General features: G+C 37.6%; 1 protein-coding gene across 2 annotated transcripts in view; it reads left to right on the top strand.

The window, feature by feature from the left end:
• The window catches only part of WASHC4 (WASH complex subunit 4), a 36,404-nt gene that overhangs the window by 16,424 nt on the left and 3,337 nt on the right, over positions 1 to 16,643 (top strand). The window contains exons 14-31 of one of the 2 annotated variants that reach the window (XM_054386666.1): positions 297 to 425; position 531; positions 1,693 to 1,818; positions 3,093 to 3,200; positions 4,624 to 4,770; positions 4,881 to 4,960; positions 5,826 to 5,931; positions 6,765 to 6,881; positions 7,837 to 8,005; positions 8,137 to 8,291; positions 9,443 to 9,517; positions 10,312 to 10,416; positions 11,896 to 12,030; positions 12,903 to 13,011; positions 13,714 to 13,780; positions 14,490 to 14,576; positions 15,083 to 15,230; positions 16,526 to 16,622. In XM_054386666.1, the coding sequence (XP_054242641.1) occupies positions 297 to 425; position 531; positions 1,693 to 1,818; positions 3,093 to 3,200; positions 4,624 to 4,770; positions 4,881 to 4,960; positions 5,826 to 5,931; positions 6,765 to 6,881; positions 7,837 to 8,005; positions 8,137 to 8,291; positions 9,443 to 9,517; positions 10,312 to 10,416; positions 11,896 to 12,030; positions 12,903 to 13,011; positions 13,714 to 13,780; positions 14,490 to 14,576; positions 15,083 to 15,230; positions 16,526 to 16,622 (1,961 nt within the window). The remainder of the gene's footprint in view (positions 1 to 296; positions 426 to 530; positions 532 to 1,692; positions 1,819 to 3,092; positions 3,201 to 4,623; positions 4,771 to 4,880; positions 4,961 to 5,825; positions 5,932 to 6,764; positions 6,882 to 7,836; positions 8,006 to 8,136; positions 8,292 to 9,442; positions 9,518 to 10,311; positions 10,417 to 11,895; positions 12,031 to 12,902; positions 13,012 to 13,713; positions 13,781 to 14,489; positions 14,577 to 15,082; positions 15,231 to 16,525; positions 16,623 to 16,643) is intronic. The other variant, XM_054386665.1, reaches the window with a different exon arrangement.

The following is a 16,643-nucleotide window of genomic DNA, read 5'->3' as shown; positions in this document are numbered from 1 at the left end:
TTAAAATCATATATATATATATATATCTCAAAGGGCTGTTTCTTCTCTTGGAACACAAATTTGACTCTTTAGGGTATACAGATATAATTGACAGAGTAATTAATCCTTACCTATAGAGAATTATAATGTAAATGAGTATGTGGTTCTGATGCTTTTAGGAATGGAGGCTTATTATTTGGGGGACTGAAGGTTTAAATTATTTCCCTTGCAAGAATTTTAGCTGTGGAAAGAGAAAAGAAAATCCCCCATACTCTTATTATTTGCAAGCAAGCAACATTCTTTGTTTCCTTCTCCAGAGACATGCAGTCGTATTATGTTTTTGTGAGCTCATGGATGACAAAAATGGAATCTATCTTGTCAAAGGAGCAGCGCATGGATAAGTTTGCTGAAGATCTTTCTAACCGCTGCAATGTCTTCATCCAGGTGTGCCATCTTTTAATGTGGTGATGCAGCAAATCTTGCAGCAAACTGGTGTTTTGATGCAAGTTCTTGAACGTAAAAAGAAATCACAGAAGTTCTGTGATCGTCAGTGTGTTATTTTACAATTTGGGAATTCTTTAAATGCCCAATAGCTGCTCTTGTAAGTAAATGTGTAAAAGGTCTTTCTCTGAGGCATATGGGGAAAGAGAATCTGACTTCAGTCGCTAAAATTTTGACTATTTCTCTTTTCCTCTCTAGTAAAGGTTTTTGTTTTCCTTTTGAGTTACTCATGAGGTACATTAAGGTGGACTGAACCAGTATCTAATTTAGTTTGATTTGGCACAATACATACTTCCAGTAAAGGTTTTTGTGTTGTTTCATTGTGCTTTGCCTAGTGATGATACTTTGCAAGAATCTTACTACGTTCCGAGGCAGCTGGTTTTCTTTTGGCCTACTAACAGCATGTAGTCTTAATGTAAGATGCATTTATTTCTGAACTTATTTTTTGCTGGTTTTTTATATCTATTTATCTGCCTGACAGAAATCTGATGAGAATAGATGTGTGATAAAAGCATGATCCTGAATCTTCCATCCCTAAAAACATACATGTACATGAGCTAGAATCTGGGGTTTTCATACTTAAAACATTTGCAGTAGTCTAAAAATTTTGCTATGTAGTGAACTGAGTTTCCTGTGCCACTTGCTGGATTTCCCTAGCTTCTTTTTTTGTTACTCCTACTCCTTTGAAATCAGTTGAATAACATTTTGTCTTGCTCTATGTAACTGTACTTAAAAGCTTAGCATACAGCATGATTATTTTTTTTTGTTGTGGGGTGACACATTTCTACACTTTCTAAATAGAAATGTCAAGTACTCTTGGTGTATTTATTCTGTGGAATCTGGAAATTTTAGATTGCTTTTGTGATAGGTTGTCTTTTTGGGGATGGGAGTTGGTGGTTTGATTTACATACAGCCTCAGAGGTCTAGTAATTTCACACCTACTGTGTGATTAATTCACTGACCTATGTTTAATTTTAATGGCTGTAAAGAGGTTAATGATCAAATTAAAGGACTCGTAGGCAGTTGCATAATGTCTGCCCAATAAAAGGGTTTCATTCAGCTTTGGGATCCCAGGCTTGCTTATTAGGTGGAGGTGTAGGTTGTCTAGTTTGAAGAGGCAAAATTCACTGTTGAAAGATAACAGAGAGGGCTTATGATATGTTGTGAAAATATTATTTTTTCTTCCCTCTCCTGTGCTTATTTTATTTTTAGGGCTTTCTTTATGCATACAGTCTTAGCACCATCATTAAAACTACAATGAATCTCTACATGTCAATGCAAAAACCTATGACCAAAACTTCAGTGAAAGCTCTGTGCAGGCTTGTGGAACTTCTGAAGGTAGGTCACTAGATGAAAACTATTTATTTCATATAGGCCTTTACAGAGAACGTTGACCAAACATCACATATTTAAAAGCCTACCCAAATCCCTGAGATAGTATGGATGGCTTCTTGTTCAAGACTGGGTTTAATTAGAGGAAATTTGGGAGGCTAGAACAGATTTTTATGTAACTAACTAGATTCCTTAACTATGTCATGGAATCATTGCGGCTGCTCAAGCAGGACCACCTAAAGCTAGTTGCCCAGGACTCTGTCCAGATTACTTCTGAGTATCTCCACGGATGGAGGCTCAGCAACCTACTTGGGCAACCAACCTGTGCCAGTGCTCGGTCACCTTCACACTAAGAAAGTGTTCCCTCAGTTTGTGCCTATTGCTTCTTGGTTTGTCACTGGCCATCTCTAAGAAGAGCCTGGCTCCATCTTCTTTGCGTCTTCGCTTCAGGTATTTGCATTGGTAAGATTGTCCCCACCAAGCCTTCCAAGCTGAACAGTCCCAGCTCTCTCAACCTTTTCCATATGTGAGATGCTCCAGTCCCCTAAATTACCTCCATGGCCCTTGGCTGAATTCTCTCCAGTATGTTCATGTCTGCTTCTACTGAGGAACCCAGAATTGAACACAATACTCCCAAGTGGGGCCACCAGTGCTGAGTAGAAGTGTTAGGAAGGATCACTGCCTCAACCTGCTGGTATTGCTTCCTCTAATGCAGCCTAGGATATGCCATTAGCCTTCTTTGCAGCAAGGGCACACTGCTGGCTCATATTCAACTTGATGTCCACCAGGACCTCAGCAGTTCTTTTCTGCTAGGCTGCTTACCAACTGAATGACTCCCAGTATATTGGTGCATACCCATAGGAGTGTTCCTCTCCAGGAGCAGGACTTCACACTTCTAGTACTTTTTCCAAAAGCAAGATACTCTGTTTTGAGATAGCTTCAGAAAGCAATGATGAACAGAACTGGATTGTTTTAAAAACAACAAAAAACCCCTGACCAAAACCAACAAAACAGAAACAAAACAAAGAAAAACATACCACAAACAAAACACCAGCAAAGAAACCCCAACAAAACTTACATCAGTCTTGGAACTTTTTTTTACGCTTCTGAATGATTTTTCTTAGTTTCTAAGGGTTAGTTGCCGCTGCTTCTAGCAATACATTACAAAGTGGAAAGAGTCTGTATTTGCAGCATGGATGAGTCAGCTGGCATAAAGTCAAATTTTGAAGGCAACAGTTTCAGTAGTTACATGATCTGTTGTGTTTTGGGATTGACTCTAGGCAATAGAACACATGTTTTATCGGAGAAGTATGGTTGTGGCAGATTCTGTGACGCACATCTCTCAGCATCTGCAGTATCAGGCTCTTCATTCTATTTCTGTAGCCAAGGTATGTAATCCAAGTTATAATAATTAATCTTGCTGTGTTTGGTTTGGTTTTGGTTTGTTTTTTTTAAATCTTGATTTAAAATTATTTTACTTCCTTTTGCAAAGTCTGTAGCATATGCTCTGTCATGATCAACAGGTATGTAAACTTCCCAGTAGTTCAGAGCTTTACCTTGGAAACTGTACAACATAGATGGTTATCTGATTTTGACCAAGAATGATTCCTCTCTTCCTCTAAACTGCTGCGTCTCTTGTAATGTTCCTCTTGTGTTCTTTTCAGTTTCAATTTCTACTGATTTTCACAAACTGATCTTTTCTTACCTTCCACACATGGCCTTTGCTTTTGCTTTATTAAACTGCTCGTCTTGACCCATAGGTCTCTTGTTATAGTTTTCCCTCTCCCCTGTCTCTCATAGAGAAGCTTTGGTGGGCTTTTGGCCCCCAGCCAGGGCCAAATGACCACAATCACATTCAGTAGCGGAATTACAAAGGGTGTATACTATTGATATCACCTATTAGATTTTCTTTTTGTTTGGCTATGATCTTAATTTCTGTGTCTGGCATCATCATACTAGCTAGCATAAGCCATAAAAAACCCCAAACAACAACAAAACAAACCCAAACAAACAAAACGGAGGGGTGTGTACACAAACACACAGAGGAGTGGCATGAACCAAAGAAGTTCCAAGCTTCAAAACTACTGAAAAAAACTATGTAGAGTCAAACAAACAGTTTGTGTTTATTTAGATAACTTTCACAACCATAGATGTATAGAAATGTGCTGAGACTTATGTATTGAGGGGTATCAAAGAGAACACATCTGTAAATAATTCTTGATACATTTTCTGAAAAGTAGCTAAAATGCAAAAGGCAAATGTTGGTCATTTGTATGCATCATTGTTACTAACGTGCTAAACAAAGTGGTGTAAGGTCTAAGGCATATAGCTAACATAGCTTTAGCATGTAAGGTTAGGAGTTTCACATTGAGCATACTTTGTTAGAATTGTAAGAGGTTTACTTTAACTTTTTCATGAAACTGTACCTCTTCTTAGTTATGTTGCTACTCAAAAATATTTGTGCCTTTGACTTCATGGCCAAAAGACTTGATTCCCTTAATTTGTTCATGTAGATCTGTTTGCACTTGATCTTTCTGATTAAATTAGAATTTGTGAAAAATTGCAGGTTATTGTTCATCTATAAACTGAATTTTGTTACCAACAGCAGGGAGTCACTGATTGAAAAGTAATTAAAATGTTAAATTACATGTACCATAGGACTAACATTGGCATGCAGTCCCATGCAAACAATTTGTTTGCAGAAATACTCGGTATATGAGAAAGTCCATAAGCTTTGGAAAGAAGAGGCAAGCTATTGCTTTTGGACATAGGTAACTTTTCTCTGAATTTCTGTGTCTTTTTGTCATCAAGAAAAGAGTCATTTCTGATAAAAAGTACAGTGAGCAACGCCTGGATGTCCTTTCTGCTTTGGTGCTGGCTGAGAACACCCTTAATGGGCCAAGTACAAAACAGCGGCGACTAATTGTTTCCCTTGCACTAAGTGTGGGAACACAGATGGTGAGTGCCAGGATTGTTCCAGACCTTTATTTGTTTCATGTAGTAACTTATACAGGAATATAATCTTGCCCTTTTTTTTTTCTTCTTTATTTTTCCCTTCATTTATGCAGAAAACTTTCAAAGATGAGGAACTCATTCCCCTTCAGCTAGTTCTGAAGAAACTAGATCTGATCAGTGAACTTACAGAGCGGTAAGCAGTGGCATGTAATAAGTATCATTGGAGAGCTGGATCTTTGCTTTGCAAATTATAAAATCTGGTAGCTGTATGCTGATGGTGATTTTTGCATGTATTGTAGACGTGGGGCATACAGAAAGAATTCCAGAGCTAAGTCTGAAGCTCACTGCTGTTCTAGCAAGTCCTGTTTCAACCTGTTGCTAGTTAACTAATTTCTTTCTCTGATTGTTTAGAAAATCTGTCACTTTTTTGTATGACTTGGCTTTATGTTAAGCTAAAGTATTTCTCTTAACCCAAACACAGAAGTTGTGAGTAAATACCAGTCTGTCTGGAAGATGAGGCTATTAGTTCATGTTTTACTGCTGCTGTAGTTTCAGTAGAAACTCAAGTTTTACATAATGATGGCCATCTGAAAGCCAGGTGAATGTCTGGATTCTGTGCATATTTTGTGGAGAGACAGAACCACCTTCCTGGGATAAATTCCATGTATCAGGAGAGGCTTGTTTCTCTCTTGACTTACAGGAGAAACTTGAAATATTTGTTTGGCCTCTTGACTATTAATTGCTTGCAATAAGAAAATAGCTATTTAAGATTTTGCTGTAATGTAAGGCTTATTTCTTTCAGCAACTGAGTAAACTATTTTTCTAAAGTAGGTACCTTTTATTTAGGAATAAATAGCCTGTGGAAGACAAGAAATAAAAAATTCTTTAATAAAGAACTTTCTTTTGAATGCCAATGAATCTGGAGCATTGAAGTAACTGTGTAAAACTTGAGCTTGAAAAGCAATTGTCTTCACTTTAAATGTACTAAAATAGATATCACTGTCTTAGAAGAATGGCTTCTTCCAATTCTTTGTCTAATAAGTCATCTTGTATTCTAGAGTTCGAGTACAATGTGACTGTTGTTTCTTGTACTGGCATCGAGCAATCTTTCCAATCTATTTAGATGACGTGTATGAAAATGCAGTGGATGCTGCTAGACTGCATGTAAGTAAAAATGTTAGCAACTTGGTTTAACAAGCCACTGTAGTGGGAGGAATTCAGAGGATGAGAGAATAAAGCTTAGACTTGAAACTGTTAAGGAAAAAGCTGGCAGGGGTTGGGCATAAAGTAAAACCAAGGTAAGAATTACTACTAAGTCAGAAATTTCTTTTCCATCTAGAGGCTGTAAAAGCAATCTTCGTTCCAAATCTGATTAAACTGGCCATTAGATTGTTCTAAAACTCTCAGGGTGCTGTTAACTCTGGGTTTCTGTGTGTCTGTCTGTCTTTGTTTCTCTCCTCATGCATTCTAATTTGAAATGAGCACCTTTTGCTAGACTTGAGCAAAGGCTTTTGGTGTTCCACATTATGGTTATGAATTTCTAAAGTGTCTATTGCTGTGCTCAGTGGTGCTGTGTGGGATAGTTTTCCTGTAGCTTTTTCCGCTCTCTTCATCTTTGCTTCCCTCTTTGAAGTACCTGGTATTTGCTGCAGAAGTGAATCATCCTGTGGCATGATAATTCTAATAAAAATCAATCATCTCTTTCAGTGTTGTGCATGCCATAGTCAGTTATAGGACTAAAATGAATATGGTGTAAATAATTCAGATGAAATAGCTAATAATTATGGCCTTCAGGTAAATGGATCAGTAGCAACCGAATATTCCAGAGGATCATGTTAAGCATAAAAAGTTTCAGTAGAGTTTGTGAAGTCTGTTTTTAATAAAAGTGGGAAGAGAAACAATTTTTTATTTGTTGTTAGCTTTTAACACTGTTCGAGATGCTCTTGACATGTCTGCCAATCTGTCAATTAAGCATAATAGGGTGGGTGTTTTTTCAGTATATGTTTAGTGCACTACGGGACTGTGTACCTGCTATGATGCATGCAAGACACCTGGAATCTTATGAGGTGCTTCTGGAATGCTATGACAAAGAAATCATGGAAGTACTTAATGAGGTAATGTGTTGTGAATGGAAATTAAAGGCAACACTATGTTTGGAATATGTTATAGGCCAGCATCTGTTGTACCAGACTTGGTATGATCAACAAAAACTGCACAGAGACCTTTGAAATGGGTGTATTTTAATAAAAAGAGAGTGTATGCTAGTGATCTTGGTTATTTAAGAGCTGTTTTTAATGGTCTCTGTGTTGACTGGGAGCATGAAAATACTGCACTCTAAATTATGTAAGTTGGCAAAACCTCAGGTACGGATTTCGCTGTGCAGGCAGAGGAGTGCTTTTTGTCAGATTAGCTTCTGCTTGTATGAATGCCTAAAATAAGTACTACTATTCCTAGTGTATAGGCGTGGCTTTTAGTAGTGAAAGCTCTGTAAATGTGGGTGGCCTCTTTAGTGAATTATTATCTTGAATTACAAAGGATGTGTGACAGAGAAGATGTGAATTTAGATTTCCCAAGTCCTAGTTTTTAGCCTTTGAACAACTCATTTTGTTTTGACTAGTTCAAAACTGAACATTATCTACTCTGCAGAAAATCAGGCCAAATTGCTTATTGCATGACTTTTCCTCACTGAGTCGGGTCTTATTGTTATCTAGATAGCTAACCCTGTGCCTAGTTCCTCTTAAGAGAAGTGAGAATACTTAAAAGTTTAAATTGCGTTAAACTCTTATGTGAAAGTTTTAGTAATGTATAGAATAGCATTAGGTGGTTAAACCTTTACCTGCTCTGAGCCCTGTAGCTTTTTCTTGCTATTGTGGACTAGAACAAGAACACAGGAAATATATCCTGATTCCCAAGTATCATTTCACTTTAGCTTGTGTGGCCTGGCCAGAGCCAAGCTGTCTTCACTAGTTTAATCAGTCTCTTATGTATCAACAGAGAGATTTGTTCTGCTAACGGAGTGTTGTAAGCAGACACTGAATGTGACTTTTTTTTCCTGACTTCCCTGAATAGCACTTGCTGGACAAATTGTGTAAAGAGATAGAAAAGGACCTGCGCTTATCAGTTCATACACACTTAAAGCTGGATGACAGAAACCCCTTCAGAGTTGGTCTGAAGGACTTAGCTCACTTCTTCTTCCTGAACCCAATACGTTTTTTCAATCGATTCATTGACATAAAAGGTGAGAAGTTACATGGGTTTTGATTCCATTACTTTCATCTCTCCTACACTTTGGCCTAGTATCTTTTCACTTCTTTGTGCGCTTCCCTTGCTAAATAGGTAGTATTATTTCATTGTTCTCTGTGTTTTCAGCTTATGTGACACACTATTTGGACAAAACCTTTTACAACTTAACAACTGTAGCTCTTCATGACTGGGCCACCTACAGTGAAATGAGAAACCTAGCAACTCAGCGCTATGGTTTGAGTATGACTGAAGCACATCTTCCCAGCCAGACTCTGGAACAGGTACAGTGCTCACAGGATATGAATGTTGTTTTTTCAATTACACTGTCATACCAGCTGGCTACTCCAAGTCCTTGAAGGGACAGTACCCAAGGTTAGAGAATTCTTTGGAAAAAGTGAGCTTTAATTTCTGGTTGACTTCTGGGATAGGATCTTTATCTACCTTTGGAGATAACACCATTATCGGTCAGTTTCATGTTGGACTTTAATCATTCATTTTGTGAGATAAAATTTTACAAAATAAGCTTTGGCAGAAGAATAGGAGACTGAGAGGAGACCTTCCAGAGTTACCATGCCTGGAGATGTTCAAAAATCGAGTAGATGTGGCACTTTGGGACATTGTCTAGTGATCATGGTGGTGTTAGGTAGAAAGTTGGACTCTAGATGTCTTTTCCAACCTTAATGGCTTGATGATTCTATTTGGCCATCACAGTGTTATAAAGAATTAAATAATTTCACATTTGTTTCATAACATTAATTCTGGCATGAGCTTTGCTTCAAAACAAAGGCCACCTCACACTCCATACCCCCCAGCTTCAGAAAAATCTTGGTAAAATCATTGGCACAATTGGAAAGAGAGTCTATAGATTAATTAGCACAATGATAGTGAGGGGACTCCTTTAAGCAAAACAATTGTATTGTATATACAAAACTTCTGTCTTCTGGACAGGTTTGGTGAAGCAATATGAGATGTAGGTACTTGCTTATGTCTCTGTAGAAGTTTATGTGCCTTTAGAAATCTATATGTTTGTAGAAGTCTATAAGACAAGACTTAGAATAGCCTTAAAATCTGAGAACAGCTGAATCTTTTTTGTTTGGTTTTGGGGTTTTTTGTTTGTTTTTAAATTGAGACTTGTGGAGGATTGAAGGACTGGAGGACTCCTTACTTTCAGGGGAAGCTGGAAAAAAGTAGGCAGAAGTCTACATGTTAAAATGTAAGTTGAGGGTTTTTTTTTCCTCCTCTAAGCATTGACTTACAGACACTGAACAAAAATTCTTCAGAGAATCTTCATTTTGTGAGGCAAGCCCATTGCCTTCTAAAATACTTTGAAGTACCTCCAGAAATAGTATTTCTGCACCCTTACTGCTTAGGTGTACCACTTGTTCTTGAGAATTTTTATCATAATAATTCTCAAAAGATAATATTGTTTCAGGGCCTGGATGTTTTGGAAATCATGAGAAATATTCATGTTTTTGTATCCCGCTACCTCTACAATCTGAATAATCAGGTACGGTGTATCCTGTACTTTTCCTGGGTGTGCCTCTAGTTTGAAGGGGTTGAGAAGTACAGAGTAACACACAAGTAGGAAGCCCCCAAGCTGTACATACCTAATAACAAGCTGTAAAGTAGCTGTTACTACTCTAGAAAAACATCGTGGGAGATGCTGTAAGTAGGTCTCAGAGAATGTTGTCTAAGCATACTTTGATGATGGTGTGCTACCAGGATCACTTGATACCAAGTACTCCAGTGAAGCTAGGAGAAGGCAGCAAGGATAATTGGCTGTTACATAAGTGTGTACTAAGTACATGATTTTTCAAATTGGGAAAAAGATTATCTGAAAGTGGGTTAACAGAGAGGTGAAGTAGTGAATGATGTGGAGAGTGTGTACAGGGAACACCCTTTTGTGGTTTCTTACAATGTGAGAATGAGGGACTGGTTATGAAATGAGTGGCTTCCTTAAAAGGAAATACTGTTTCTCATAGCACATAATTCAGCAGTGGAACTGGTTTCTATGGTGTATATATAGTGGGGCCAAAAGAGTTTTAGGCAGATTAATGTAGGATGTAGTCTCAATATATGAAAGTTTGGGTGCAATGCCTGCCTTGAAATTGTTGAATCAGCACTTTGCAGAAATAGAACCTAATAGATAAAATTGACTGTATATGTGCTGTGTTTTCTTGATTCTGTCCCTAATCAACAGTTATTAGCTTCTCTCAGAAATAAGATAGGAGCTACCTAAACTAATAATTTATCAGAAACTCAGTTTTGGCTGAACTTTATTTTTGCCCTCCTGCCTCCCAGATCTTCATTGAAAGAACAAGTAATAACAAACATCTGAACACCATCAACATCCGACATATTGCTAATTCAATTCGGACTCATGGAACAGGAATCATGAACACAACAGTGAGTATCTTTTGCACTGTTGTTTGATTAATTTCAGTAGTGCACAAAAGCCTCTAAGCTTTTGCACCTCTGAAGGGTTTACTTGGTTGTATGGTTTTAATAATGCATTAATAATGTGTATTAATAAATTAGTTGTTGGACACAATGCAAATCAACATCACAGTCTCTTGAGAGTTATGCCGATTCCAGTTGCTACATAAAAATTAATAAAGACATTTGAAGGCACATCACAGAAGATAGAGATGGGACTCTGAATTTTTGTAATGATAAATAGTTCTTACCAAACCAGCACAATAAAATACTTCTATTTCTAAGCTGCCTGCCTAAATTAGCATGCTCTAAGTTTCTTCTTATTGATGCTCAGTAGACAGAGTCTGCTGCAGTTAAAACAAATCTTGAAAAAATGCAATGTTAATTTTTGAAGTTCCTCTTGTGATCACTAAGCTTTTTAATTTGCAAAATCAAAGTGACAGACTTCTGATCATTTATTGGAAGACTTCAGCTTCTTACCGCAGTGCTTTTAATGGTGGTAATTTTAATCAGCTGAAGGCATTTACCTCTTTGCAAGGAAGATAAGGGCACTTCCAATGGCACGCCTGCTGTGGCAGGAATTTGTCATTGTGGTCCTCAAGTTTGGTCACAGTGCCAAAAGTTTTTTCAGATTGCTGCTTTCCAGTATGCTACTCAGCTTCTTTCTACCTGTGTGCTGTGTTCTCTTTTTCTCATTCTTCTGGCTATGTGTAAAACAAACAAACAAACAAAAACTTAACAAAAAAACCCCCAAAAAAACCAAAAAAACCTTGCTGAAATTTCAAACCTACTCTCAAGTCACTACATTAAAAGTGGAAATTATTAGAAAAACAAGGTTTTCATAATTTTTTGCCCTGTTGCAAGTAACTTGCCTTGCACTATTCTTCTGTGAACGGGTTCCTCAGTTCCTCAAAAATGCTCTTCCGTTATTTGCTGGTGCTGTACATTTATTCACTTCTAATTGTGAGTAAAGTTGGTTATGCAGACAGAAAAAGTAGTTGAGATGTGTAGGGTGGAAGTGTGCTTCTGCCTGTTCCAGAAGTGTTTCAGAAAGCTTTGAGGAAGTGAAAAGATGTGTCAGGAGGTTATGCACATTCCACAACTTGACTAAGGAAGTTGTGCTCATCTTCTCTTTTTGACTTGAAATGTTTATGTTGCTTTCAAAGGTTATCTGTAGGATATTCCAGATATAAACTAATGGCTGCATAGCAAAGGCCATCAAACTGAAATAGTTTACTTGTCCATTAGTCCCTTTGCCCTTCCTGGAAGAGCAAAGGCCTTCCAGGAGTAGGGTTTTCTCTACTCTTCTAAACAAGCAAAATTAAAAAGATAAGTTGAGAATGACGAATGGAAGGGAACCCAGTATCAGTTGCTGAGCAATCTACTGAAAACAGCTTGCTAGACATGCTTGTTACTTTGTAAACTGTCTTCATTTTTTATTTCTTCTAGGTGAACTTCACATACCAATTTTTGAGGAAAAAATTTTATATTTTCAGCCAGTTCATGTATGATGAACATATCAAATCCAGGCTTATCAAAGACATCAGATTCTTCAGGGAAGTCAAGGATCAGAACGATCACAAGGTATAGTAATTTTTGAAGGATTGAGAGTTACTGGGAAAAAAAGTGCTGCTTTCCTGTGACTGAAGGTGCACTGACCTGCACTGTTCCTGTTATTTAAGTGTGCATCTCCAGACAAAGCTGCAGCTTTTGTCCTAGCAAAATGCAGTGTTAGAAGTGTTTGTATTAAGGATTCTTTGTTTCATTCAAGGCCAGGCTGGATGAGGCCTGAGCAATCTGGTCTAGTGGGAAGTGACCCAGCCCATGGTGGAGGGTGTTTTAACTAAATAATCTTCAAGGTCCCTTCCAACTTAAACCAATCTGTGAATCTGTGGATCTATTTTGACTGCTCTCTAAATACGAGGTTGGATAAAGTAATGTTCTCAGTGACCTGAAAATGGTGATGTGATGGAGTCATGGTCTATTGGAGATTTGAAACTTTTGGTCCAAATCATGCTTAAGTGTTGTCATTTTTTAATCATAAGCTTATTCAAGCTGAATCCAAAATGATGTGAGCATGTAGGTCGTGTTTCAGTATGTCAAGATTTGGGGACCAGAGTATGGTTTTCCATGCTGGGTGTGAGACAATGTATTTAGTAAAACACACTTCCAGCTTCCTTGGGACACACTTGTGGGTCAGGTGTTTATTTCTTTTAGGAACAGTGTCTTGTTCACAGTAACACTTCTGTTTTACTTCTCAGCTTGCAGAATTGACTCAGCCAAATTACTTTTGTGAATTAATGTAGACAGGCAGGTGTATAATTTATAAAAAAAGAAGCTGTAGAGCTGTGGATGTGAAGTGGGAGTACACTGCAAATGGTATTGTCACAATGGAAAAAATAAATAATTACAGATGGATAATTATGCTTACAAATTATTCTAAAATGTTTTTCTAGTATCCTTTTGAAAGAGCAGATAAATTCAACCGTGGCATCAGAAAACTTGGAATAACCCCAGATGGACAGAGCTATCTTGACCAGTTCAGACAACTCATAAGCCAGATTGGTATGAAATGCTACCTAAAACAATGTTCTAAGGGTTATGACATGGAAGAGATCCTCATCATCAAGCAATGGAATGTTTAGCTGAAGCTGACTAGATTTAAGTCTAGTCAGATGGAAAGTAGCTATACCCCATGTGAAATAAATACCCTCATCTAATTACACAGAAATGACCCTTGCATGTCTTAATCTGAAATAAAGCTGCAGCCTGCATAGATGCCTGTACCATTTTAAGTTATTTATGTTATGGAACTGCCTTCTAACCAGATTGAATGTATTTCCCAGTAAAAAAACAGTACTCTTAAGATCATGTATTTCAGACAAGGGCCAGATATCCAGCTGAAGTAGCTTGGAGTGATGCACGACGTTACAATGGCATTTTCAGCCACTGATGCTGTAGGTGTGCAGGACTGATTTAAATATGCAAGTGCTTAATGTGCCCAGTGGAAAGAGTTTGTGCTCTTTGACATTTAACACTATCACAAGAGTGAGTGCAGCCTTGCTAGGTGATGCCTTTGTGTTTTACTTCTCTACAGAGACTTTTGATGCTGGGATTCAGTATAACTTTTTTTTCAACTTGACTTTCAGAACAATTTATTTGCCAGGAATATATGGCAACTTAGATGTCAGAGCTTATAGGGTTATGAAGTGTGTTTGTATTTAAGTAATTATAACTTCCTTTTTTTTTTCTCTCTTGTTTTTAAAGGCAACGCTATGGGTTATGTAAGAATGATAAGATCTGGTGGACTTCACTGCTGTAGTAGTGCAATTAGGTACTTCCACAAATGCTTATATTTGTTCTCTTTCATTCTTTTCTGCCCTGTTCATGCTGATATTCCCTGGGCTCTAACCCATTCTCCATAAATTTCAAAAAGATCCATTTGTATGCCTTTATTTAAGAGGTTATTGTCACAACCAGTATTGGAATCCAGACTGTGCAGTCACTGCCATATGCCACTGAAATCAAACATTCTATGGAAAAATGCTGCAAGAGAGTTAATGGAATGTACATGTAAATTATTAGTCCTTAAGTCAGTAATTCCTGATGTTAATCACTTTGAGGGTGCATAAAAGCAAAATATAGTGCAAGCCTTAAGCAAAATGGAAAAAGCATTTTATTGAGACTTCTTTTTGTATGGAGTATTGTCTCTGTTCATATAAGGTCATTCAAACATAGTGAATTTTGACTACAAAGAAATGATTGGTTTTCTTAGAAATAATAGTAAATGTACAGTTATCAAGGGCAGCAACTGCTAGAGAGAGGAGAGGATAGCATGGTAAAGCCAGAAGTACAAAGAATTTTGTGTGCATTTAGAAGACAATGTAATGTATCTGGATGAGAAGGGTATGGCAGATATGATATAACTTCCGAGTAAGTAGTTTGAGCCCAGAAAGCTTAGTTGACTAAGTGTATAAGTTCTAGTAGGTACTTCAGTGACCACAGACAGTTGAGCATTATCCTAACATACAGTAATTTTTCAGGTTTGTTCCTGATCTGGAAGACATTGTTAACTTCGAAGAGTTGGTGAAAGAGGAAGGACTCTCAGAAGAAACACAAAAAGCAGCAAGGTACCCTAACATCATGATTTTGAGGTTTAGGACAGGGATGAGATGGGAGAACTGTCATTTTAAAGTTATAAGAGTAGCTATTAGTTGCATTTGTGTGTGTATGTGTGTTAAAAGTAAAACTGAATTTATGCAAAAATATTTGCTCTTCAAAGAGGAAACAAAAGCAGTTGTTTTAATAATATAAAAGAGCCACTTGTACTGTTAGAAACTGCTTTCTTGATAAAATCTTTGTGACTTAAAGATCAACAAGCTTTCTTCACCATGTGTCTGACATCTACTCTTAGAATGTTTAGGGCCTTAGGTATTCATAGACCTTTTTTTGAAAAAAATTAAGTCAGGAAACATAATTTAAGGCAGCTGTAGAGGCAGGATGTAATCTCGGACACACTAAGCATACTGGATCATATGTGTAGCCAAAGAGTGAAGAGGGGATTGCTAGCCCAAGGGGTTAGTAAGCAAAGAAACTTGTAGCAGAAACCAGGTAACATGTTGCTTATCCTTTGCAGGCAGTTGGACTCTGTTCTCAGTGACCTCACACGTAACTTTGCAGAAGGAACCGAGTACTTCAAGATGTTGGTGGATGTGTTTGCTCCCGAATTCCGCAGCCCAAAGAACATGCACTTGCGGAACTTCTATATAATCGTTCCCCCACTGGTTGGTACTTGCACTGTCTGTACCAGAGCTTGGGTTTTAAAAAAATGTATCAGATCAGTGTCTTGTATGAGGCTGTTGACTAGCATATTCTCCTCTCTCCTTTGATTATGAGTGGGATCGTTTTAAGTGTAGCTTTGTTGGTAGTTGTCCAAAGCCATGCTTATTTACATCAATTCATCTACTACCACCCAAAAGGTAACATCAAAATGATCACTCCTATTTGAATCAAATTTGGAAAAGCCAAGATAAAAAAGGAGGAATTAGAAGAGCAAGGATGAAGGGAGTTTAAAACCATGTTCTTCCTCTTTCTCTTGTGTGTGTACTCTTTCTGTGTTGCATTAGTTATCTTTAGGCTCTTCTAACATCATGTTTCTAATACAGTAAAAACTGGGGCCCTCTCTTGGAAGTGAACTTGCTTTTGCTGATAAGCTTTGTTTAGAAAGAGTGCAGCTGATTTGAGGTGCTTCACACTTTTGCAGCATTCTGAGCATTTGGAACCAGTTCAGGTCTAAAGAGAGTTCTGTGTAACATCCCATTTTAGAAACTAATTTTGGAATGTTGGTGAGCCATTAACACGAGACTGACAGATACATCATGGTGATAGAAATGAGGAGAAGTAAAGGCTCCTGACACATACTGGGTTTTTTTGGTTCTTTTTCCTTCACATTTGTGGAGTTTTCTGACAAGTGCAGTTTTGGGATTAAACTATCTATTGTAATGTAATGAAGTACATTTCATTGTAGTTAAATTTGAAACACACATAGGTCTTCGAGAAGTTGTAGCTTGTACACATTTCCATATCTCAGGAATAGTTATTGCATGCAAACACATACCCACTGCTTGATGTTACTAACTGGATCTGTTGTTGAACATCATCTTAAACCTAAAAAGGAAATATTTTTACTGTTTTGTAAATGAAGTGTAACAACATACTGTAGATTTAAACACTGGTTCCAGGAACCTGGGCTACTTTAATTATCCTTTACTTGTGTACCTCTAGTGATCACCAAGGGAATGCAGAGTAATAAGAGTGACAAAAAGAGTGAGGATGAGGATGCAGCTTTGGTTTTTCACTTATGCATATGCAAATGTTTTTCAAAGCTTAACTTCCTCGCTTCCAAAAAAAAAAAATCTATAAGGATGACAAACTTTCAGACCAAAGTGCCAGATGGTGGTAGACACAATTAGCAGTTTTGGGCATGGAATTATATTCATAGTGAACAGCACGTATGTGAATAATTGAAAAATTTCTGAGTCTCTCCTGGTGATTCTAAGACAGCTTCTCAATCTTTCAGACCCTCAATTTTGTAGAGCATTCAATCAGTTGCAAGGAGAAATTGAATAAGAAGAACAAAAGTGGAGCAGCTTTCACTGATGATGGGTTTGCCATGGGTAAGTTTCAGCACACTGACT

This window comes from Indicator indicator, chromosome 14 (genome assembly GCF_027791375.1).
Source record: "Indicator indicator isolate 239-I01 chromosome 14, UM_Iind_1.1, whole genome shotgun sequence".
Taxonomy (NCBI): domain Eukaryota; kingdom Metazoa; phylum Chordata; class Aves; order Piciformes; family Indicatoridae; genus Indicator; species Indicator indicator.
This window is presented reverse-complemented; position numbering and strand designations above follow the sequence as displayed.